The 24943-nt window shown below is 42.5% G+C and overlaps 1 protein-coding gene across 2 annotated transcripts; it reads left to right on the forward strand.

Moving 5' to 3' along the window:
• LOC147461892 (protein-protein interaction regulator family protein) lies at positions 1-24688 on the forward strand. 2 transcript variants are annotated; one of them, XM_086509358.1, is made up of 11 exons: positions 1-136; positions 386-499; positions 739-804; positions 896-1093; positions 1611-1721; positions 1806-1877; positions 22796-22879; positions 22958-23058; positions 23513-23594; positions 23938-24284; positions 24472-24688. In XM_086509358.1, the coding sequence occupies exons 1-11, from the start codon at positions 65-67 to the stop codon at positions 24476-24478; spliced, it is 1254 nt and encodes a 417-aa protein (XP_086365484.1). In that variant the 5' UTR covers positions 1-64; the 3' UTR covers positions 24479-24688. The 2 variants fall into 2 exon arrangements, with proteins under 2 accessions (XP_086365484.1, XP_086365485.1); XM_086509359.1 differs by having other exon boundaries at positions 23938-24688.
• The last annotated feature ends 255 nt before the right edge of the window (positions 24689-24943 follow it).

The raw sequence follows: 24943 nt of genomic DNA on the forward strand, positions 1-24943 counted from the left end.
ATAAGTTTTTAGACTAACCCTCACTATTCCGCCGAAACAAAGCTGAGTCAGAATTGAGAGCGGGATGGCGGCGACAGAGAAGAGCGCAGAGCAGCTGCAACAGGAGATCGACGAGCTCTACCGCAGGAAGCGAGAGGTGTGTCAGACGCGCGCCGACACGCACACACCCTCACAGAGAGAGAGAGAGAGAGAGAGAGAGAGAGAGAGCCATCTTGCTTTTTCCCTTGCGTTTGGAATTGTCTGAAACATTTTCTGTCTTGGGATGATTGCTATGGCATCAAAGACATGGAACTTGAAAGACAGTCCTTGGTTGCAATGTATGAAAATAGCAATTATGTTTCGTATGCGATTCTCATGGTCCTTGATTTCTGTTCTTTCTTTCAAGATTACCGAGAGGCTGAGGGATCCAAGAGGACTTAGGAGAGGGATGCCGTACGGTCGGAATGCAGCTATGGGTGGAACAAGGCCATTAGCTGTGCAACGAGGTGTCATACGCAGGGTGAGCCCACATTCATGGCATATGGTCATGCTTAGACATGGTATTGTTGTGTCTCAAGTGTTTTTGCACAGCAGATTGTCAGGCGTCACAACACATAAAATTGCCATGTCTTTAGGAGAGCACAAGTAGTAAAGTTTTTAATGAGTTAAGATGCAGCGTCTGTTAGCTCAACTTGCTGGAAACCAAGTAGCTTGTTTGGCTTTGGTGTCTCATCATACTAGTTTTTCTTCTGTAAGCAGCCAGAGGAAATTTCATCAGAAGACCAGCCACCACCAAAAAAGAGAATTTCTTCCACAGTAGTCAAGGTGTGGTGGCCTTTTTTGTTGTTTTTTCCACCTCTTGGTCCTACTGCATTTCTAAATCTTATAGAGGAGACACTCTTATGATCTATTTCAGGTGAATGACGAGAAGCCCGAGGAAGCTGGCTCAGAGGCTCTTAATGAAGAGTCTGCAAATGCTACCGTAGAAACAAAAGATGGGGATTTTCCAGGTCCAGAAGTGGTTCAAATGGACATGGATGAGAATGAAGTTGAGAGGAGATCAGGCTCTCGGTTTCCATTTCTAGCCCGCAGAGACTACAGAAGGGGTTTCAAGGTGCATCATTCAAGTGAAGGTTTTTGTCTGGAAGTGGCTGATTACTTGTCTCAAAATTAGCTTGACCCACACGCTTATTGCAGTCCCTTTATTGCTTTAATTCTTCAAAGACAATGCTTAATTTTCTATGCCTGTTTGTACTGCGATGGAGGCTTTGTGCTTGTTTCGTCTTCGTAGTATATGTCCCAGCATACCTCTTGTAGTTCGTGGTTTTTTCTATTCAACAAAGCGTAACTAGCTGTTTTGTTTTCTCTATATAACAAAGGAATGTTTTCTCTATATAACAAAGGAAGTATCAAATTTTTTATGGCTCCAGTTTTTTCCCATCTTTATTGTTAGCCCCAAACAGTGATTTGTGCTTGCTCGGACATCTCTTTGAAATAACTCCTTGCCATTGTTCATTAGAGTTGTTGCCTTGTTTACTAGTTATTTTCCGTAGAGACTTGTGTTCGTTGTTTTACCTACCTTGTTGTATATGGTTGATTTGGTCTTGCAATAAGTAATTGCGTCTTGGCAGGATCTTGACCAATCTGTTGAACCTGCACCAAGAGTGCTGACTAAAGAGGAGAATCCAAGTATGGCCAAGAGGAATCGAAGAATGTTTGGGGCATTGTTGGGGACTCTTCAGGTTCTGTGACACTAAATGAAAGTTAACATATTTTACGTAATCTTGGGGACTGATCCATCTTCTTTTTGCTTTTTGAGAAATCAGAAATTTGTGGCAGAAGATGTGCAACTTTCCTCTTCAGATGCTTTCACTAGGCGATCTGATTCTTTGAAAAGGGTAACGCCATTTCCAACCAGTCAAAGCGAACTCTTGTTCTTCAACGCTTAATTTGTAGCACTTACTGAGTGCTTCGTTGAGAGTGCTTCAAATGGTCAAAAAATTGACTTGATTATTTCTATTGAGTTATATTCAAACAATGCATAATGTAGGCATGATACCATTCTTGCATAGAACCGAAGATGTATAAGGTATTGCATTTTTATGCAAGCATTTTTCAATGTTTACCGACATCCAATCTAGACTATTTCAAATAGAAAATACAGTCGGCCCCAGACCATCTACAGTCTAACTAACAGGTTCATTGTATTGCTTTTCTGGCTTTTGTGCCTTATATAAGGCTTGCTTGAAGCTTCATTACTTTGACCTCATAAGCTGGATGCACATGCTTTTCTTCTTGAACATTAGTAGTTCTAGTAAATGATTCGGTCACTTTGATAATCAATTGTGTGCCATGTAATGTATGTACGTACAATAGGACTAATTTATGTTACTATATATATATACACACACATACATATACATATATATATACACACACATACACATACACATACATATATACATACATATACATATATATATATATATATATATATACATACACATACATATATACATACATATACTATATATATATACACACACACATACATATATACATACATATACATATATATATACACACACATACACATACACATACATATATACATACATATATACATACATATACATACATACATACATACATACATACATACATACATATATATATATATATATATATATATATATATATATATATATACACACATACACATACACATACATATATACATACACATATACACATACATATACATATATATACATATACACACACACATATATATATATATATATATACATATATATACATATATATATATACATATATATATATACATATATATATATATACATATATATACATATATATATACATATACATATATATATATATATATATGCCACGTTCCTCAGCTGCTCTCGAACTCTCAGGTCTTTCGTCGTCCTTGTCGTTCTGTTCTTTCTGTTCCTTTTTAGGGCATACTTCTTACTTGAATCTTTGTTGTGATCTCTTCCCGCATCTCCGGATGCAGAGGGAGTCGACTCATCTTTGCTTGCTGTGTGCAAAGTACAATAGTGCGGGCAAGCGCTCACACTCAGACTCTGCGTCCAGATGCTCTGAGTTATGAGGCCCTGCCTGCATATTTAAAGATTACAAGGGATGCTAAAAGTAGAGCCCCAAAAGCTGAAAATCAAAAGCTTAGGTATATTTAAAAGCCCTCATAAAATAAAGTAGAGGCTGTTTCTCTCTTTTTCTCTTATGCTTCTATAAAATAAAAGCAAGAGCTTCTCTCTCTCTCTCTCTCTCTCTCTCTCTCTCTGTGGCATTGAATAAAAGCAAAAGCCAAAAAGCTGTTAAAAGGTGTCGAAAATTCCATCGCGATTTGCGGGTTGCCACGTCAGCAACTGTACGAAACTTTTGTCACGTCAACATTTCGTGTAGTTTTCAAAAATTCCAGCCACGTTAGCATTTAGCCTTATTTCCGGTGTTGGTCAACCTGCAATCCATGCAAGGAGAGGATGTGTGTGTGGGTCTAGTGGGCAGCAGCAAGCAGCCACGTCATCGGGGTTTGTGACACTTTGTCTAGAACCATCTTGTTTAAGATCTCTGGAAATTGGTTCATGACTTCTCTATGTGTCTCCTGCCCTGCACCTTGGAACTCTTAATCCACCATGTATGCTGCCCCGTGCAAAGGAGAGGCATATGAATTCCACCTCGAGCTGCAAAGTGCATGGATCTCCTCATATCTCTCTACTTTCGGCTCAAGTTGTGCAATCTGCTCGATCATGCGGTCCATTGCCTCATAAATCTTGCCAATGCAAGGATCCATGCTATCCACAACTCGAAGCAAATGAACTATCGGTTTTACCTGTGCGTCTAGACTCTTGAGCTCTTTTAAGAATTCAAGATACTCTGCCTTATCCTTGCACAAAATCCCTGCAACTGTCTTTACAAAGGGGGAGGTGGTGAACTCATCACTGATGAAGACATGTCGGACCGCATTTTGACATTCAGACAGGCTGCGCACAAGAAAAAAGTTGAATGCGAAGCGGGTGTCTGAATACTTTAGAAACACTTTCCCGCCCGACCTCTTGAGGTACTCACTCCGAACCAAGTTGTGATTGTTGATGAAAGTAACAATCTTCATTGCATCAGCAATGATTGGAGCGATCTAGTCTAGCTTGCCGATGTCTTTTAGAAGGTTGTTCAAGGAGTGTGTCATCATGCAAAAGCACACTGTCACATGCGGACAATGTCCCTTTATAATAGCTGTTGCTGCCTTGTTTGATGCCTCTCCATCTGTGACAAAAGCCACCACGTGTTGCTCACTGATTCTTTCTATGGCCGCTGACCACTTTGCAGAGCGGACATTGGTGGACTTGCCACTCTCGGTGGCATCATGAGAGTGCACAAAGTACATCTCTCCACTCGAGTATGCGACGAGACCATGGATAGATCTCTTACTTGTATCGCTCCATCTGTTGGCAATGAGGGAAACCCCATGTTTAGCCCAAAGACGTTGAATATTGAGTGTTGCTTGCTCCACGATAGCCTTCTCTCGATCGAGCAAAGTGGTTCAGAGAGCCTCTAAAGATGGCGGCACAAAGCCTATGCCATACTCTCCTATACGTTGCACCATAACTTCCCAATACTCTGACCTATTTCGATCAAACATAGAAGAGGTTAGTATCAACAAGGCGGGAACGATGATAACGGAAGAAATGAGAGAGAAGATTGATAAATCATAAAACATACCTCGCCGCGAGAAGTGGGATATGGTCGTGATAGAAGAATCGGTCCACGGCCGCATCCACCTCTTCCTTCTTCTTTGGGTCCCAAGAGGTGGCAAGGGTCCTTTGGCGACGAATCGGACCCGATGAAGATCCATTGACACCTAAACCGGATAGAGAGGAAGAAGGGAAAATGAGGGTCTTTGGGTCGATACCGTTGCGTGCGGGCTTGGCTTTATGGTTGAATTGTCGATCCTTTTCTTCAAGCTTCTTTCTCTTCTCGATGGCTACGTTGTGATGTTTCATATGTTTTATGCAAGTAAAAAATAAAGGTGCACATTTGGCCCAAATGAGCACCTTTATTTTTGAATAGGTGTGTAGCGGTAATAGCCGCGGTAACAGTAGTGGCAATGTACGTGATAATAGTTGCGGGTATATTTCCTCTTCTATTATCGTGTATATTGTTGTTAAACCACTATCGCATCAATTGCCGATGTTATTACTGCGCACACATTTTTTTCTCTTTCTATTTTCTTTTGTTAGTCCGCGACAATGCTAAAATTTCACCTCATGTCCCGGCACTCGAAGAAAGTGTGCCCTCACTTTGTCATGCCACCCTTTCCACATGTAAGAGCATAGCTTGCATGCCCATGCACGAGAACCTCCCGCCATCGACAAGGTGCCCTCCAAGGTCACTTCATGCCACCACGACCATTCCTTCGCCTTTTGAGTGTTGCCCGCATGAATAGAGGGGGGTTGTACGATAAGAAGAGGCCATGGATTATCCGTGAAAGTGAGAGAGCTTGATCTTTGAGAGAGAGAGAGAGAGAGAGAGAGAGAGAGCGAGAGAGCGAGAGAGGGCTTGAGAGAGAGAGGCTTGATTCCATGAGAGCTTGAGAGAGGCTTCACCTCTTGAAAGTTGAGACTGAGAGAGAGAGAGAGAGAGAGAGCTTGAGCCTTGAGGGTTAGCCCAAGAGAGAGAGGTTGAGAGCTCGAGTCTTGAGGCCCTATGGCTTGAGAGTTGAGAGCAAAGGAGAGAGGGTCTTGACCTTGATGCATTTGTGAAGGAATAGGGGAAGAGGGGGCAATATATAAAGACCATGCAGATTGTTTTTGGCCGTTGGCTTCCTCACAGAGCCATTTGATTTTTGCCCGTTTTTGGCTGTAGGAACCGTTCCGGCCCGTTTCTGCTTGTTTGTTCCGGTCACAGACTACCAGCGGGAACGTCTGTCCGTTCCGAGGAGTTCCAAAAAATTTTAGCCGACCAAAATGCCGTTTAGGCGTTCCAAGGCCCCTAAGCCGCGTTCCTCGATAACTCTGGCCAATACTCTCTGGGGTGGAATTCCACCATTCCGTGTCGCATGTCGTCTCTCTCTCTCTCTCTCTCTCTCTCTCTTCAATTGTAATGAAGTGCTAAAAGTGTGTTTAATCTGTTCTTTTCTATTGGCACGTGGTGCCCGCCTTGTGACAAGTGCTACCAAGTAGACAAAGACACCCTGGAGGCCCCAAAAAATGGCGCTCTTTTTTGTATTTCTTTATTCTTTGGGAGAAAACTGTTGGGTTAAAGGCCCTAAATGACCTCTTATTGTCTATTTTTACACTTTGTCCAGGTTTGAACCTTGACACATTTTTTAAAGTCACTCATAATAAAAGTGGGAAAGCCCAAAAACTCACTAATTGAGTTTTTCCCAAATCGTACGAGCTCTCTGTCTCTCTCTCACTGCTTTCGATCCCTAGCGCTTCTTCTTTGCTGCGCTGTGCCTCCTGCTTCTTGTAACAATCCTGTACTACAACGCGACGCACACCTTTCGGTACTCTCTGCTTCGCGCTTTTAACTGGTATCAAAGCCCTAGGGTTTCAAAACAGCCTTGTGCAGTCTGTTGGACATCAAGTTAAATTTGCTCTCCCACAATCAATTCCGCTTCCATCGCGAAGCCCCTTGCTTAGGGGGTCAAGAGGGTCACCAAAACTGTCAAAACAGGTGATTTACAGGTCAAAACAGCAATACGCAGGTGTGCCAAAGTTGTGGGATGACATGTATTGATGTGTGTCGCGACAAATTGAGTGAAAAACTGAGTACTGGTGCTTGAAATTGCACCTTTCAGCTGAAATTTCAGATTTGGACTGTTTCATCAAAGAAATTGTGGCTCTTTGTATGCAAAGTCTTGTGTTTGCTACTATTTGTTGAAATTTTCAGCATATTGCATCTCTCTTGTATACACACTCGTGGTTGAATTAAGATGGCTTCTTCCTCTTCCGCAACTGACACTAAAAGTTTGATGGAAATCAAACGGTTCGATGGTCAAGGCTTCGACCTTTGGCAAGAACGCATGCAAGGTATTCCTTTCTTAAAGGATTGTGAAGATGCATTGGAATAGAATAAGCCACCAGTTTTGTTTGACGAAGAGTGAGCCAGGTTAAATAAGAAGGCTATGGCCTACATCAAAATGGCTATCAATGATGACATTTTGACGGACATCAAGCGTCTGGACTATGCTTATGTAATATGGCAAAAGCTAAAGTCCAATTATGAAAACACAACGCCTGTCAACCAGGCGCATTTGATGCGAAAGTTGGTGAATATGCAGCTTGATGACTCGAAGTCAACTTCTGAGCATTTGAGTACTTTTACAGGTGTGTTGAGTCTGTTGCAGGACAGTGGGCTTCAACAATTCGATGATAAGCTAAAAGCTGTTTTCTTGCTTATGACATTGCGAGATACTTGGAAAACATTGGTTGTCTCCTTGAGTAACAGTCCCACCCTTACGTATGACGGTGAGAGAGGGTCTATTCCCAATGAAGAGATTAGATGCAAGTCTAGTGGGGAAGGTGGCAGTTCTACCTACATTGCAAGAGGTAGAAATCACAAGCGTGATGCGGGCAACATGACTCAAAATAGAAGTAAGAGCAAGATACAGGATAAGGATGTAACTTGTTATCAATGTGGCAGAAAGGGTCACGATTGTAGGTATTTCAAGAAAGAGCAGGAAAGGAAGAAGGAAACGCAAAATAAGAAGAAGAAAGGGGAAAAATCAGCTGGTGATTCCTCCTAGGATGTTGAAAATGCAAATGTATCCTCTTGTGTGGTCATTGAGGAGTTGTCAAACGTTGAGCAAATCTTGGTTGCGGCTTCATGCCCCTCAGATTTGGTGATAGCTAATGTAGAAGATATGCTTATCTCGAAGAAAGATGTCATTGATGCATTGCTTAGTTTTAGTGATGGCCTATCTCTGTCTTGGATAGTAGATTCTTGTGCCTCTTTCCATGTGACTCCATCTTTGGAGTGTTTTGCTACATATGCTGCATGCAATTCTGGCAAGGTATACCTTGGTGATAATTCTGCTTGCAACATTGAGAGAATGGGTAGCTCTTAACAATAGTCAAGAGCTTGTGTTGAATGATGTCAGGTTTGTACCAGGCATTAAGAAAAGTTTGCTATCTGTTGGCAGTTAGATACACATGGTTATAATACCATCTTTGTTGGGGTTTCATGGAAGTTGCTTAAGGGCTCTATGCTTGTTGCAAAAGGGTCTAATAGAGGTACTTTATACTATCTTCGATGCAAAGCTTTGCCTGACAAGTTTCTTGCTGTTGCTGAAGTTTCTTTACATACAAAATTGTGGCATAAGAGAAGTACTTGGCCATATGAGCCAAAGGGGTATTGATGTGCTTTCCTCTCTGAACTGGGTTGATGTAAAAGGCTAAAACTTGGATTTTTGTAATGATTGTCTTTATGGAAAGCAAAAGAAATCTTCTTATTACTATGGTGTCTCTCTCAAAGCTAATCCTTTTGGTCTTATTCACTCTGATGACACTATGCCTGTTAAGTCTTTTGGTGGTGCATTGTATTTTTTTACATTCATTGATGACTGTACTAGGAAAGGATGGGCGCATTTGTTGAAAAGTAAGAGTGAGACTTATGATGCTTTTAAGAAAGTTCATGCTTTTGTCACTACGCAAAAGAGTACTAAGCTTAAATGTCTCAGATCTGATAATGGAGGAGAGTATGTATTTGTTGAATTTCAGCGTTTTTGTGATGAAAATGGGATTGAAAGGGAGTTGACAGCCCCTTATAATCCGTCTTCTAATGGTGTGGCTGAGAGGTATAATCGTACTTTATGCGAGAGAGTGCATTGCATGTTGTCCATCGCTAATCTTTCCCAAGATTTTTGGGGGGAGGCATTGAAAACTGCAGCTCGCATTTGCAATCGCTCTCCTAATAGTACCTGAAAAATGACATTCCAGAGGAGATTCGATCTGGCAAACCTGCCTCTTATGATCATTTGAGAGTATTTGGCTGCGAAGCTTTGGTTCATGTATGACTTAGAACAAAGCTTGATATGAAGTCCATTAAGGGAGTCTTCTTAGGTTATGGGGAAGAAGGAGAAATGGGCTATAGAGTGTGGTTACCACAATTTAGAAAGGTAATTCGCAGTAGAGATGTAGTTTAGAATGCTACAAAACTTGACGTTGACAAGAAAACAGTTAGATTTCAGCCTTCCATGCCACCCATTGATGTTGAAAAAGAGCCTCATGATGCATTACCACAAGCTGAAATTGATAATCAGCCGGTTAACCTTGAGCCAGAAGAGGTAGGACATGATAGTGATGCTCCTAATGAGGATGGACAGCCACCTGAATTGGTTGAAAATGATTTTCAATAGCATGATAGAGCTGAATATGAGTTGCCTTATGATGTAGAACCGTTGCTTGAGAATATAGATCATTGGGTACGCAGGTCAACTGGTCTAAGAAGGCAACCGCAGATGTCACAAACGGAAGCGTATAACAATATAAAATACATTCGGATAAATAGGATTTATCATTTAATATTGAAGCCAAAGGATATAGAGAGAGAAGATCGACACAGTACTGGGGACCAGAAGATGGGCTGATCCCCCCCCCTTAAGGAGAATTCTTTATTAGGGAGAATCTTTTTACAAGCACAAGAACCGGAGAAAACCCCTTCGTTCTAATACTCTCTGACTCGAGTGGTCGTTCCTTCCCATAAGGGAAATCCGAGAGACGAGCTCTCAATCCTTTTTCTGTCTGTACTCGGAGTTGAGACTCTGCAGACAATTTCCGAATTCCGTTTTCGGAATTCCCAAGCTTAGGCCGAAGCCTTCTCGCTTCTCCTTCGCGATGAAGTACCTGCAAACACACGTAAACACGCGACAACAATTCGTATGGCGAATCTACAATAGATACCTGTCGCTTTTGCGCGCGAAAAGCAACTTCCGTGCTTCGTAGTCTCGCGATCTCGTGCGTTATCTGACGGCAGAGTCTTCTCTTGCTGACGTTGGTAACTCCTCTTTTAGTGAGGGCATGTGGTGCTTTTATAGCTCCTTGGCCACGGCACGAATTACTGCTCGCGTAGAGATCGCGGTCGTTTTTTTTTTCCCCCCCCGTTTCCTCGCTGCTCTATCCGGTGCATCGGAAAGGGGATATCCATAGTCGAGAGGAAATCCGAACTGGAAAGAGGAATACGCATAAAGACGCAAGCACAATAATAAAGATGGGTTCTGAGAAGCTTTTCTTGAAAAGCGGAATATTTTGATGAGTTTTCCGGGAAGACCATACGCTTTCCTGCGAGGAATCTATGTTTACATTGCATTCGTGCATGTGGTTGCATCCGGAGACGCCTGGGAAGTGTTGTGAAAAGCATTGTTTTAAACTTATAAGGTTTTATTGAGTTTTTGGGCAGCTTCAGACCAATTTTAAAATATGCCGACCGTCCACTTAATAAGTGGGCAAACACTTAGAAAATAAAGCAACAAAACCAACCAGCGAATTCTCTCTCCCTATTTCGGCCCACCTTGTGACGCATCAGGAATACCCATCACCTAGTCCTTTCCTACCGAACTTACGGTACAATCCCCTTCACGATGCTCTATGTCACCCATCCTACGACGCATCAGAGATGTCCGTTTCGGGATGGTCGGATACTTCTTTACTGATGCTCCCTGTCACCCATCCGTTGTGATGCATCAGAAGTACCCGTTCCTGGTGGCCTTATAGATATTCTCTTTCACAATGCTCCTGTCATTACTTTGAATGACGCACTAGGGATACTCTGTACTCGGATATCTCCAGTGAGAAAAACCCTCTCACTTAAAATTCAAAATAATTCATTTAGAATTATTTTTCCTTGGTGTTCCAAGCGAGAAAACCCTCACTTATAAATCCAATAATTCATATAGAATTATTTTCCTGTCAGATCAAGCCAATTTAGCAACATCCCTCTCACTTATAAACAGTTGTCCTCAACTGTAGAGATCCAACTGAACTACCGGGGAGAAACCGAAAAGAGTCCAAATCTTGCTCAATGGTGAGTTGAGCTTGTTCTTTCTCAAAAGAGAATCTAAAAATTAAATTAAACAAAAATTCAAGAATTCAATACTTACCTTACCGGTTCATATCTTTCCTCTAGTACCATGAGGATATCCTTCACCAATCATCAAACTTACGAGCCATGTAAGAACTCGTCATTCACGTCTTTTTGACAGATCGAAAGTTTCCTCATCCGAGAATCTGTTAACTCAATTCCACCTTTTCAATCCCGAGAAGAATAATCCTCCTAGAAATCAATATAGGTCGTTGCCCTTGCGTATAACCTTGCGCTATTAATCCTGAGGATATTAAACCTCTCGTGTCCTCTCGCATAGGACATGTCGAGAGCAGTAAGCTCATGTGAATCTTCCTGTGGCAGACAAAGTGTGCGATCTTACCAAAGCAAGTTCTTATTCCGGAGCCTTTGCTTTGGGTAGGCCAATTGTTCTGATTCAAAGTTTCCTTATCCGAGACTTTGTTAACTTGATTTCGTCTTCTCAAATTCGAGAAGAATAATCTTCCTAGAAATCAATCTAGGTATCTGTCCTTGCGCATAATCGTGTGCTGTTAGTCCAGAGGGTATTAAACCTCTATGTCCGTCCACATAGGGAATGCCCAAGTCATAGAGCATTAAGCTCGATGTCTTTCTTTCACAAACAAAGTTTGTGATCACCTTAAAGAAGGTTCTTGTTCTGGGCCGTCGCTCAATGTAGACGGACGGTTCCAATCCGAAGATTCCTTGTGCACGGCGGCACTTCCTTCCAATCTTTTCCTCCTGCGAGTTATTACCACCCGCAGTGTTTTCCCAATGCCCATTAGCGTCTCTTTCTTACAAAATCATAAAAAATGATTCACCTTGCGAGCATCAATGATGCCTTGCAAAATCTCAGGCAGATAGGATTCTAGCCATAGCATTTTCTTGACGTACATTCAAACCCGGTTCACAATAGAGCGAACCCTCTTTGATTCTTAGGGATGTTCTCCCATATGTAATTCTTACCATTTTGAAACGGTTGGCAAACTATATTCTTACGAACATAATAGTTCGAATTTATTCCAGTAGCGTGTAAATGCTACTTGACCTGCTCATGGAGAAACATATACCGCAACCAAAAGTTGCTACTGTAATGGTAAAAGCACATAGCGTACTCAATGATCAACGACCATCAGAAAACCTCTTCTCCGTATAGAAACTAAAAATCCTTCTACCGAACACATCTCAAATAGAGAATCTCGTGTCGGAATATCCTTGCGCGCAAAAAAGGCACTCAAGGGAGTATAAAAAACTCTCATCTAGTTCCTTGGCATAGGTTTGCATCTTCGTGTGTTATCCATGACACCATGTACTCAAAAGTGTACATAATTCTTAAGCTGTGTTAAAGTTTCGGTGGACCTGGGAAATTACCTTCCCTTCGTAAGATCCTTAGAGCGAAGACGCTCAACCTGACGATCCCGTGGCTCGATCTTAGAGCAAAACCCGCTCATCAAATAAACTAGGATTTCAATCCTGGGATTCCTCGAGCATAGGCCGTAGTCGTCACTTGTTCCTTCCCTCGTAAAGAGAGCGTTCATTCACTTGTGCGAAAAGCACTACAATGTCTTCCCTGACTGGGTAGGGGGTGTTGGTTCATAAGCTTAGTGAAAGCTTTTCTTGGTTGAAAGCTCGGAATGGTTCCTTCCTTTTTGCCGTCCTACCCGCAATAGCAGGTAATTTGTTGGTGAACTACCGGATACGAGATCAATAGTTGACCTTCGGATGGTTGAGCAAACCAATTCATCTCAAAAAACATTGTTTCAAATTGATCCTACTCTCATAAATACTCGAAAGTGATTGTCCTGGCTAGACACATGCATATCTCGTGCATAAAAGCAATACGCATTTTATGAGTTCCTCAAAGATTTAACTTTGATCAAAGACCTGCCCTCTCACTTAAAACTCAGGAGTTAGATTGAATTCCCTTACTCCTAACTTTCTCCGGGTAGCAATGTATCCTTCGAGGAGAGGTAACAAAATTCGTTGTTTCTGTGCTCAATGGTTCTTCTCCCACTGCGGGGATTGTATTTTATGTACAGTAAGGTGTACACTTTCAGCTTTTATTGCTGACTCCACCATCTAATGCAAAGTATCTTGCAGATGTGTTTACAAAATTCGGGCAAAAGTCCTTGGTTAAATTTCTTCATCTTTCCTCCCTTAGAGAGGGTCGAGAGTGGAGCTATCTTGGCAAGAGTGAACCACTACTTGCTTTGACTCACTCGTGTTCCTATTGGGCAAACCGATCCCAATCTTCTTGGATGCCTTCCTCAAAGCATAGAGGAAAAAAAATTGTCGGAAAATTCAGCCTTGAATTGAATCCAAGTCTTGTTGTAAGTTCCTTGCAGAGCCTTGGTATACCACCAAGTACTTGCAATCCCCTTGAGGTGTTTGGTCACATGTCTCACCTTTGACGCTTCTCAGAAATTGCCGTTTGCAAAGGCAACTTCATACTGTCAAATGATAGTGGTAGCTTTTGGGACATCTTCCCTTCCGTCAAAAGTATCAAACTTGACCGGAGTGTTCTGAGGTCTAAAGACCTTCTTCATATCCTTCTCGAAATGACGGGATTTCTTGGCTATGGTTATGGATTGATGTTCATGGATATTTTCTGGATTCTGAAGGATTTCGAGCATTCCGCTCCTTGGATTCTCTAGGTTCTTGAGCATCATGCTCTTCTTGCCTTCCAAGTCTTGTGTCGACTTCTTGCAGAGAGGAAATTTTTTTTTCCAACTCTGCGAGCTTTTTCCTGCAAGACTTAGGTTTCCGCGTGCTTACTTCTCTCTTGGCTTGTCATGGCTTCTTCCCGTATCTTCTTAGAGTCGTCCTCCTTTACAGAGAAAGAGAGGAGACCATGCTCTGATACCACTGTCACAAATGGAAGCGCATAACAATATAAAATACATTCGGATAAATAGGATTTATCACTTAATACTGAAGCCAAAGGATATAGAGAGAAATAAATAGAGAGAGAGAGAGAGAGAGAGAGAGAGAGAGAGAGAGAGAGAGAGAGAGAGAGAGAGAGAGAGAAGATCGACACAGTACTGGGGACTAGAAGATGGGTTGGTCCCTCCCCTTAAAGAGAATTCTTTACTAGGGAGAATCTTTTTACAAGCACAAGAACCAGAGAAAACCCCTCCGTTCTAACACTCCCTGGCTCGATGGTCGTTCCTTCCCGTAAGGGAAATCCGAGAGACGAGCTCTCAGCAAATACGCGACAACAATTCGTATGGCGAATCCACAATAGATACCTGTCGCTCTTGCGCGGGAAAAGCGACTTCCGTGCTTCGTAGTCTCGCGATCTCTTGCGTTATCTGGCCTTAGAGGCTTCTCTTGCTGACGTTGGTAACTCCTCTTTCAGTGAGGGCATGTGGTGCTTTTATAGCTCCTTGGCCACGGCACGAATAGCTGCTCGCGTAGAGATCGCGGCTGGTTTTTTTTTTCCCCCCGCGCTGCTCTATCCGAAATAGGGAGAGAGAATTCGCTGGTTGGTTTTGTTGCTTTATTTTCTAAGTGGCTGCCCACTTATTAAGTGGACGGTCGGCATATTTTAAAATTGGTCTGAACCTGCCCAAAAACTCAATAAGACCTTATAAGTTTAAAACAATGCTTTTCACAACACTTCCCAGGCGTCCCTAGATGCAACCACATGCACGAATGCAATGCAAACATAGATTCCTCGCGGGAAAGCATCTGCTATTCCCGGAAAACTTGTTAAAATATTCCGCTTTTTAAGAAAAGCTTCTCAGAACCCATCTTTATTCTTGTGCTTGCGTCTTTATGCGTATTCCTCTTTCCACTTCGGATTTCCTCTCGACTATGGATATCCCCTTTCCGATGCACCCGTCACCCACCTTGTGACGCATCAGAAATACCCATCACCTAGTCCTTTCCTACTGAACTTACGGTACAATCCCCTTCACGATGCTCTATGTCACCCATCCTATGACGCATCAGAGATGTCCGTTCTCGGATGGTCGGATACTTCTTTACTGATGCTCCTTGTCACCCATCTGTTGTGACGCATCAGAAGTACCCGTTCCTGGTGGCCTTATAGATATTCCCTTTCACAGTGCTCCTGTCATTACTTTGAATGACGCACTAGAGATGCTCTGTACTCGGATGTCTCCAGTGAGAAAAACCCTCACTGAAAATTCCAAACAATTCATTTAGAATTATTTTTCCTTGGTGTTCCAAGCGAGAAAACCCTCTCACTTATAAATCCAATAATTCATATAGAATTATTTTCCTGTCAGATCAAGCCAATTTAGCAACATCAGAGATTTAACCCCTCTTTGGATCATGTAATGTTGATAGATGAGGGTGAACCTCGTCCATATAAAGAGGCCAAATCATGTAAGTCAAGCAGTAAGTGGGAGCTTGCAATGCAAGAGGAAATGAAATCCTTGTATGCAAATGATACTTGGGATCTTGTGCCATTGCCTAAAGGGAGAAAGGCTCTTCCTAACAAATAGGTGGACAAGATTAAGATCGTGGATGAAAAACCTAAGTACAAGGCAAGGTTGGTTGCAAAAGGATATGCATAAAAAGAAGGAATTGATTTTCAAGAAATCTTTTCTCCCGTTGTAAAGCTTACAACTTTACGTGTCCTTTTTGCTCGCTCTCATTGCGGTGCTTGATTTGGAATTGAATCAAATGGATGTAAAGATAGCGTTTTTGCATGGTGACATTGAAGAGGACATATACATGAAACAACTTGAGGGTTTTGTAGTTCCTACACGTGAGGAACTTGTATGCAAACTGAAAAGGGCTCTGTATGGTTTGAGACAATCATCACGATAGTGGTATTAGAAGTTTGATACTTTTATGTTGTCTCAAGGCTTTAAATGCAGCCATGCAGATCATTGTTTGTATATGAAAAGGGATGAAGATGGTAGTTCCATCATGGTTGTTCTCTATGTTAATGACATGCTACTTGCCGAGAAACATAAAGACTAGTCTTGGTGCTCTGAAACGTAATCTAAATTCAGCATTTGCTATGAAGGATTTGGGTAATGCAGAGCATATTTTGGGCATGCGTATGAAAAGAGATAGAAAGCTGAATTTTTGTTTTTATCTCAAGAAAGGTACATTGCAAAAGTACTTGACAGGGAGTACCTTTACCTCCATACACTAAGCTTAGCAAGGTAGATTGCCCAAAGGATGAGGTGGCATTGCAAGCAATGAAGGAAATCCCTTATGCATCAACTTGTGGTTCTCTTATGTGTGCTATGGTTGCCACTTGTCCCGACATTGCTTATGCAGTGGGAGTTGTTAGTCGATACATGTCGAATCTTGGCAAAGCGCACTGGGAAGGTGTCAAATGCATTTTGAGATATTTGAAAGGTACACAATCAAAGTGTATTTGTTATGGCTAAAGTGACTTAAAGTTGCAGGGGTATTGTGATGCAGACATCGTAGGTGACATGGATACCGAGAAATATACCAGTGGATATGTATTTGCTATTGTTGGTGGTGTAGTCTCTTGGTGTTCTAGATTGCAGAAAATTGTGGCGTTGAGTGCTTCTGAGGCTGATTACATTTTAGTCACAGAGGCTTCAAAGGAAGCCATTTGGTTGGGCAGACTTGCAAAAGGACTTGGCATGCTTGCTCATACACCCATGTTAGGTTGTGATAGCCAGAGTGCTGTCTACTTAGCCAAAAATGCCATGTTTCATGCGCGTACCAAACACATATATGTGCGGTACCACTTTATATGTCAGGTATTGGAGGATGGTCTAGTCACCTTGACTAAGATCCATACACAAGATAACCCTGCAGATGTTCTCACCTAGAGTCTGGCTAAGGCTCAACATGAGCATTGCATACAGCTGGTGGGAGTTGGTTAACTTAAAGGTGTCATTTATGCATTTAAGTGGGATGTTGTTGGGTTAAAGGCCCTAAATGACCTCTTATTGTACATTTTTATACTTTGAACATTGAACCTGGACACAATATTTAAAGTCACTTATAATAAAAGTGGGAAAGCCCAAAAAACTCACTAATTGAGTTTTCCCCAAATCGTACTCTCTCTCTCTCTCTCTCTCTCTCTCTCTCTCTCTCTCTCTCTGTGTGTGTCTCTGTGCTTTCGATCCCTAGCGCTTCTTCTCTGTTGCAATGTGCCTCCTGCTTCTTGCCCGAATCTTTCACTACATCGCCACGCGCACCTACCGGTACCCTTTGTTTCGCGCTTTCAAAAACTTGCAAGTTCCTAGGATCTGTCCCGCTTTTACTGGGCTGAAAATGGCCTACTCTAGCCCGATTTCGGCAGCATAACTGCAATAGGAGGCTTCGCAGACAAAATCCCCATGCCAAAGGTGACTTTCCCAGCGCATACGGACACTTTCCCAAACCTGGCGAGAATCTGCAGCACGCTGAATTCTCTGTTTTTTGCCCTGAAAATGCACCAGATCACTTGTACAGTGATCCCAACACTTCCCCAAAGCTCCCGGGGGTATCAAGGATCAATTAGGGTCAAAACCCTAAACCTGCAAAAATACACAGCAGGCTGTATTTTACTGTTTTGGGCTCTGTTTCGCGTGCCGGTTGCATCTGTAGGAAGCCCTCGTTTTCCCGCACCTAAAGGGCTACTTGCCCTTTGAATCGGACGAGATTTCTTGCATGAAATCTCTCCAAATTCACCTGCCAGCTAGTCCAGTACCCGGACAAGAGGCTCTTGCCTCGGCATACACGCATGAACCCACACTATTGTACATACAGATGGAAAGCCCTCGAGTTGGGCATTACGATTTTGTATTCAAAGGGTGCGCGAGAGCGGAATCATCGTGCTCCATAAGACAAGGGAGAAGGCAAGCTTTCCATTAAAGCTGTGATCACCTACACCCACTACTCACACACACTTGTGTTCACTTAATGAACAAAAATTAGCCTGCTCTCTCAATTTGGGTGCCCCCTCTTGAGATGAGTTAATTTCCTAGTACCCACCGACTTATAACGTGTAGCAAGGGTCTAAATGACTTTGAATTGAGCCTAGACACACTTTCACTGCTCGGATTCTAGTGCCGACTGGGCGGACCATCTCGTGGCGACGTGCCTTTCCCGATTGCGGGTAAAACTCTCGGCTTTCGATCGTTTCACATTGGCCACACGATGTCCAGCCGTTTGTGACTTCAAAAAGAGGGTCCTAAAAATAAAAGAAAAATCAAGGGTAAGAACTATGGTTAGTGGTTGCCACAACCTCGTGACACTTGATGGGCTACCAAAGTACCGGACCGCAATGGGCAATCGCGAGGACAATTTTCGAGCCGTTCCGTTGCGGGAAGATGGGCTGAAAACTCAAAACGCTTGACTGATCTCCTGCTGTTGTTGCAACACTAAGCCTGAAAACCAAAAACGCTGGTTGGTATGGTTGAAATCGGCAAGTGATAGGGCTGAAATCCAGAAATGCTGCAAGGCTGAAAACGCTAGGCCGTTTTGGAGTCCAAAACATTGAGCTCTCCGTCTCCTTGCTAGCGCTACCGCAATACGATGGAATTGCCGTCCCTATTTGTAGATGAGAAACAGGCCTTCTGAATTTATGTAGGTTTAGGTAGGGCTATCCGTCCACCACACTCAACAAAGAAATCATTAAAATGATTTATTAAAACGTTAGGCCAAGGGGTTCAGCTTGGGTGAAATTGTCATACATCTGTCCACTCGAGAATTCGATCGATGCAGGTAATAGCTCGTTGGATTCCTCTAACCTAGAACTACATACTCATCATGCCATATGCCCACTATAGTGTAACAATATCTGTCAAAACACGTATACAAACGATTTGGTTTCAAAACTGGAAAACGATGGACTTGTCCAGACATGTAGGTCCTGCGAATAGGCTCAAAATTGCCCTCCTAGGATTCTAGACACTCGTATCTAGGAAGAAGGGGAAAACTGTCTCTGGAAGTTGATGAAGCATGTCCAGGTGGCACTCTCGAAAGAGGAAGAAATCGGTGGGTTTTCTCGCTTATTGAGGTCGAAAGTTGGTGGCAAGCAGATCCAAATAGCGTGTTCATTTTGAGGATGACCTAGATTTTTCTTCATCTTCAGAGGAGTTCCGACAATTTTTCTTCTAGTTTAGAGAGGATGAGAAAAAGCAAGAAAAGCAAGAAATGCAGATTTTTGAAAAAGTCATAAAATCTAATATCTAGCTTTATCAAATGATTTTCTCATGTTAAATTGATCATTTAATATGGGAAGGAAAAAGGGCTACAAGAGCTAGAACATAGAAATGTGTTTTCAGTCCTAGCTCAGCACAGGGCCAAAATGAGAGATGGTTACATCTTGACAAGGGCTTAAAAGGAGATGGTTTACTGAAGAACAATGTGTAAATAATGGAGCTTAAAAAACCTTAGGGTTAGCTTCATCAAAGACCTTCAAAGGTTAGTGTTAAAAAGTCCTTAGACCTTAGGGTAAGCTAGGCATGTGCTTGAGGTGCTTGTTGTGCCTGAGATGACTAAGGTGCTTGAGGTGCTTGTCGTCTTGAGATGACTAAGGTGCTTTAGGTGCTTGTCGTGCTTGAGTTGACTAAGGTGCTTGAGGTGCTTGCTGTGCTTGATGACCAAGGTGCTTGTCATGCTTGATGACTAAGGTGCTTGTCATGCTTGAAGGCCAAGGTGCTTGTGGTGTGCAAGTCAACCATGATCCCTACTAAGGAGGGGGCGAGCCCTAAAGGTAGGGGCATGAGAGAGAACAAACACACGCACACACACACACACACACACACACACACACACACACACACACACATTCAAGGCAAGCCCTTTCCACAAGAGGCAATAAGGACACATGTCAAGCACCTATCCATGTTGCCCTCATAGTGTGCCTAAAGCCTATTGGATTGGCTTCAAAGTTTTAAGGGGTCCAATGAGAATTAAGTTTAATTAACCAATTATCCAAGCATTATTCAAGCCCTCTCTCTCAAAGAGGAAAGGACACGTGTCCAAATGCTACCCCTATTGCTTGAAATGACCATGGCCTGTGATTGGCCAAGCTTGGCAAGAGCCAATAGGGATCAAGCATCAGTAGACAAAGAGAGAGGGGTCGACCTAGGTAAGGAGGGGACTCATTTTTGTGCATACTTCCTCACTCACACACTCTCTCATTGTGTTGAGCTAGAACTCCATCTCCTTCTCTAAGCTTTAGAGGTTGAGAGCCTACACCAACACCTCTTGGCTATGGAATGCAAATCTATCCAAGAGCTATGCTTCGAAGCAATGCTTGCCATCTTCTTCATCTCCGTTACTATGTTATGCTATGCTATGCTATGCTTTGACAAGTGAGAAGACTTTCTTTCTTGTATGCTACTTCTTCTTCCTCTTCCCTTCCCTCACTCCCTGCTAGCTCTCTCCACCTTTGAAGGTGTTTGAGGTCTTGGGATTGAGGCCGGGGACAAGCTAATGTTTTTGCAAGCTAGTTACGGGCATAATCTTGGTGCATGAAGCTTAGCATCTTCATTGCACCAACAAGGTCTCAAGGAACACAAAGCAAGTATTGTACTAAGTCTCTCTTTATGGGAGAATCTATAATAAAAAAGCCTTTTGGAGGGGGGACCGACTCCTAGTAAATCTGGTCCTCAATTGCTGTCAATTTCTCTAATTCTCTCTCTCTTTTACAAGTATTGTTCATGCCAAGCTAACTAGGTAATATGGTTATTTTGCTATCACCAATCAAGTACTCTTCTTATGCTCATGATAAATTCTTTTAAAGAAATGCTCACTGCAATCATCCTAATTCCGCTATTTTCAATGTGATTAGTCCAACGCCATTATAGTCTAGAAGGCATGGGAAGCAGTTTAGAGAAGAAGAGCTTGTCCTCTTTTGACAGTGAACAAATGAGCAAGAAGACCAAGGAGTTCAAGGAAGGGAGTTAGGCCGTCGTGTTTACCAAGACACATATCGAGCCCTTGAGTGTAACCGACTTGGACTAAGCTTTGATACATCATACCACTGTAATAGACTTGGACACTCCAAGTTGAGAATCTACCACAACACAAGAGAGAAAATTGAAAGAACATAACAAAATTGAGAGAGAGACGACACAGAACTATGTAGTGCTGTGTTCAGAGAGATTGGACCCAAAGACTGGCGCTCGCGTCCCTTTCGGTATTTCTTTTTTATTTATGCTTCACAAAGGACAATGTCCGAGCATATCTGCCCGAGACTTAGCCCTTGGCACTTTATTTATAGGCTGCGGGCCTTTCAAAAGCTGTGTACATGAAAAGCTTCAAGTTTAAAAGCATCTGGGTCCCAAAAGCTGGCGCTAACATAGCCAACGCGTTTTGCGGAAATCTATACAGGTGCCACGTAAGCAATGCGTTTGCGGTCTGCCATGTAGCAGCGAAATCGTGGGTTTCGTACAACTGCCACGTCATCAACCTTTCCACGCTTGCAATAAAAGTTGTCCCTTGGCCCTACCGGACATGACCCCATAAGTTAGTACAACTTATAAAAAAGTTGGTGTTCTTTCATTTTTGACCTCTCGGAATGGTTCTGCAAGTTGATACAACTTCGCTGTATCTCTCAAGAGGGCTTCGACCCCTCTTTGTTCGGAGTCTATCCTATAGGCCATGCCATGTCCTCACTTTGTGACATACCCCCCTCTTGAAAGGAAATGTAATCGCTTTTGATTACGCCTACAAAACCAACATAAGCGAGATACTAGTTTAGTAGACACTGACTCTAAGTTGAACATATATCCAGTACTTGTACGAAGATGACAATCAACGGACATTCACATCACTATCCCCGTCGAGATCTTTGATGAGAATCATGATCATCGTAACGTATTTAGCAATCACACCTGGATCTCACCGATCTCTAGCGATTGTCGGGATTGACTAAATCTTGCTACTATCATATCTGCATCACCCCTCAGGTGAACAAGACTGAAATGCTACAGTCATTTTTGTCTTTCAAACATGCACTCAAGCATCACACACATGGGAGAGCACATGGATTAAATTCAGTTAAGGAATTCCCATTTCAAAGTACTTCTTTTCATTAAGTCATACAACAGAATACTGCCAGCCCATCAAAGTACCCCTAAAATCTCAAAAGAATTAGCTACTTTAATCCATCTCGGTAATCTGTAACAAAAGAGCGGAATAACTCCCCTCTTGTGCAGTCGACACTGCACTAGAGTCAACCCGGTGATCGTCGGTAACTCTTGGAATAGTCGAAGCTAGACCAATAGCCTCAAGGTAAAGCTCTAAAATCCGAGGAGTATCTACTAGGTCCTCCTCCTGCATCCAATGCCGGGTGTATCAGTTTACCTTTCACTTTCCTTACCTTGTGAGCCAGTATTTGTATTCTCGGTAAAGGTGTATCAATGAGCCCCATGGCATAGGTGGAAGTTTGCTTCGAAAAAACAGCAAAGATCCACAAATTAAATGTCAAAGGTCATATGAGGCTCGTAACTGTTTTCAGTTTTCAGACTTAATTGAGTAGAATCTTTCTAGAATCCACACACGTCTTCATATTGCTTAAATAATATAGGCGGATTGAGCTTTTATGATTGGCCTACAGGCGAGCGATATCACAAATAGATGGTATCATCTCGCTATATGTTCCTGATAAAATTTATAGAAGAACTTTTCCAAACCGTCTCATGGAATGGGAACGTTTGATTTTACAATGAAGGGACCTTATGGCTGAGGTTTTAAGGGCTGTTTCAGAAGGTTTGTTTGAAAGCTGGTTATGTATCCTGCTCTACAGGCAGAGTTAAAAGCTTTGGAGGAGAGTGAAAGATTGCGGCGACAAGAGCGCGAGGAACTTGCTGAGAAACGTCGAAGGGATTTGGTGACTCACTGTACAGAAATCTAGCTTATTATCTACTCTCCAATGTCTTGATTTTAACTTACTGCCCCAAAATTTCAGTCACTGCGAGCAAGAATTGCTGCTAAGGCGGAAGAGAAGCAGCTTGAGCTACTCTTCATTCACTGGACAGAGCATCATAGCAAGCTCTCCAAATTTTTAAGGTTAGTCTTACATATCTGATGTCTATTTAAGTAATTGTGGCAAGATCTTTATGTGATCCGGACGAAGTTTGTCTTGGACATCATCCATTAATTTTGACTACTGGTAAATGCCGAAAGTTCTGCTCACTTGCTAGAAATCTTTCTCAAGCACGCATTAATTGTTTGTCGGTGATGCTGTTACGTTTTGTCCAAATTGGTTTCTATGCGTGGCTGGTGTATGGGGATGGTTTTAAAGTGTGACACTCCATAGAGATCCTGGATTAAGAAGCTTGTCTGTAACTTGCCAGGTTATTTTTTTTGGCTCCAGTGCTTCACCCATGTTTCACAGATTTGATAAGCTGCAAAGATAAGTTTTTGAGCAGTTGACATTGGACCCTGTCCCTGGTGGCTGCCTATGTTTCATAAAGCTTTTCAACCGACTGATGGTAAGTTGCTTTTCTTGGTCTGCCTGTAGGACATCATCTGATCCACCTGTATATTACATGCCTGCAACCTACACAGAAGAACTCGAAAAATTGCTTGAAGATCAACAAAAGGTAAGGTTTTGGACTCGATTCTTCTCGCAGAAAGGTTTTCTCCAATTCCACTGGTCAATCTCAAGTACAGGATGGAACTGAATGCTTGCAGCCAGCATCTTTTCTTTTTGCCTAGCATGAGGCGTAATGTAAAACAGAATTGACAAACATGTTCAAGGACTTGAGTCATAGTTGCTTTGGCCATGTGCACAAATGTTTCCTCGTGAGCTAGGTTAGAGTATCGGATAGTATAAAATTTGGTTGGGAAGTCTTCCTAATGCGTCATAAAGACCCAGAGTCTTTGTTGGTAACCCTTGTTCTTTCTTGGGCTTACTGAAGATGTATATAAATGTGTGCATGACAGGATTTCTTGGAGTGGAAGGAAAAACGAAGAGAAGAGCTCACAAAATATCAGAAAGATCTGACTGAGTGGCACTTGACCAATGTAGAAGCAGAAATTGAAAGGTGGATTAACCGCAGAAATGCGACGAAGACAGAGGCAGAAGTGGTTGAAAGAGAAGAGGATGACGTGGAGGGTGGTGAGGGCTCTCAACGAGGAGGGAGAGCTCAGGAGGAGGAGGAAGAGGAGGTGGAGGAAGATTTTATGGCCGAAGACGATATTCTCGGAGTAGATCAGAAGGATCAAGAACCTGAGAGAGAGCCGAAGGGAGTTGTAGAGTATGCTAGTGCTGAGGATGATGCAATCGTCAGGTAGGTGCTTGTGCAACTGTGAAAGATAAGTTCTTTTAATATCTGGAAACAAAGTCACTTGCAGTTTGCAATGGGGTTTGGATCGTAGTTCATGTAGTTTGTTGACCAGTTGATCTCCTCAAACTTCAAGTATTTGGATCTGTTGTATGATGCTTGGCTTTGAAATGCTTTTGGCCTGCTAAAACAGGCCTTAAGAGGAGAACAGAGATGGGCATACAAATCTTTCTCAGTGTTTTTTAAAGGCTGCCGAATGGTCCCGGTGCCTTTCACGGGAAAGGCTTCACCTGGTCAATGTCTTTGACGAAGTTCAGTTTTATGAATGTACAAGGTGACTGAACGAATTTAAGGATTTCAAAAGAATGTGCAAGACTTGTTGAGTTTCGAAATCTAAGGTGGCTTGAACATCGTTGGCGTCAGTGGACTGGGTCGTGTATTAACTGGGTGGACGATGTTGGAAGCTTCTACTAGGTGCTAGAAATGAAGTCTCTACTAGGTGCTAGAGGAGTTTGTAAGTGAAGTTTTCAACTTTTTGGGCTCGTGAAGTCAAGGTAGAGATTTTTTTAGTCTTCAACTTCATTTTTTTAAGAGCTTCCACAGACACACATAAATGGCCATGACTTCGATGAGCGCAAGGGAGATGTCATTGTTTTAGTTCTTGG

The sequence above is a fragment of the Adiantum capillus-veneris genome, chromosome 3, assembly GCF_014529385.1.
Source record: "Adiantum capillus-veneris isolate H3 chromosome 3, ASM1452938v2, whole genome shotgun sequence".
In the NCBI taxonomy this organism is placed as follows: Eukaryota; Viridiplantae; Streptophyta; class Polypodiopsida; order Polypodiales; family Pteridaceae; genus Adiantum; species Adiantum capillus-veneris.

Coding starts and splice junctions, on each gene's coding strand:
- LOC147461892 (XM_086509358.1), top strand. CDS start 65: ATGGCGGCGACAGAGAAGAGCGCAGAGCAGCTGCAACAGGAGATCGAC. Junction 1,094..1,610: donor ACTACAGAAGGGGTTTCAAG/GTGCATCATTCA, acceptor GCGTCTTGGCAG/GATCTTGACCAATCTGTTGA. Junction 1,878..22,795: donor GATCTGATTCTTTGAAAAGG/GTAACGCCATTT, acceptor CCTGCTCTACAG/GCAGAGTTAAAAGCTTTGGA.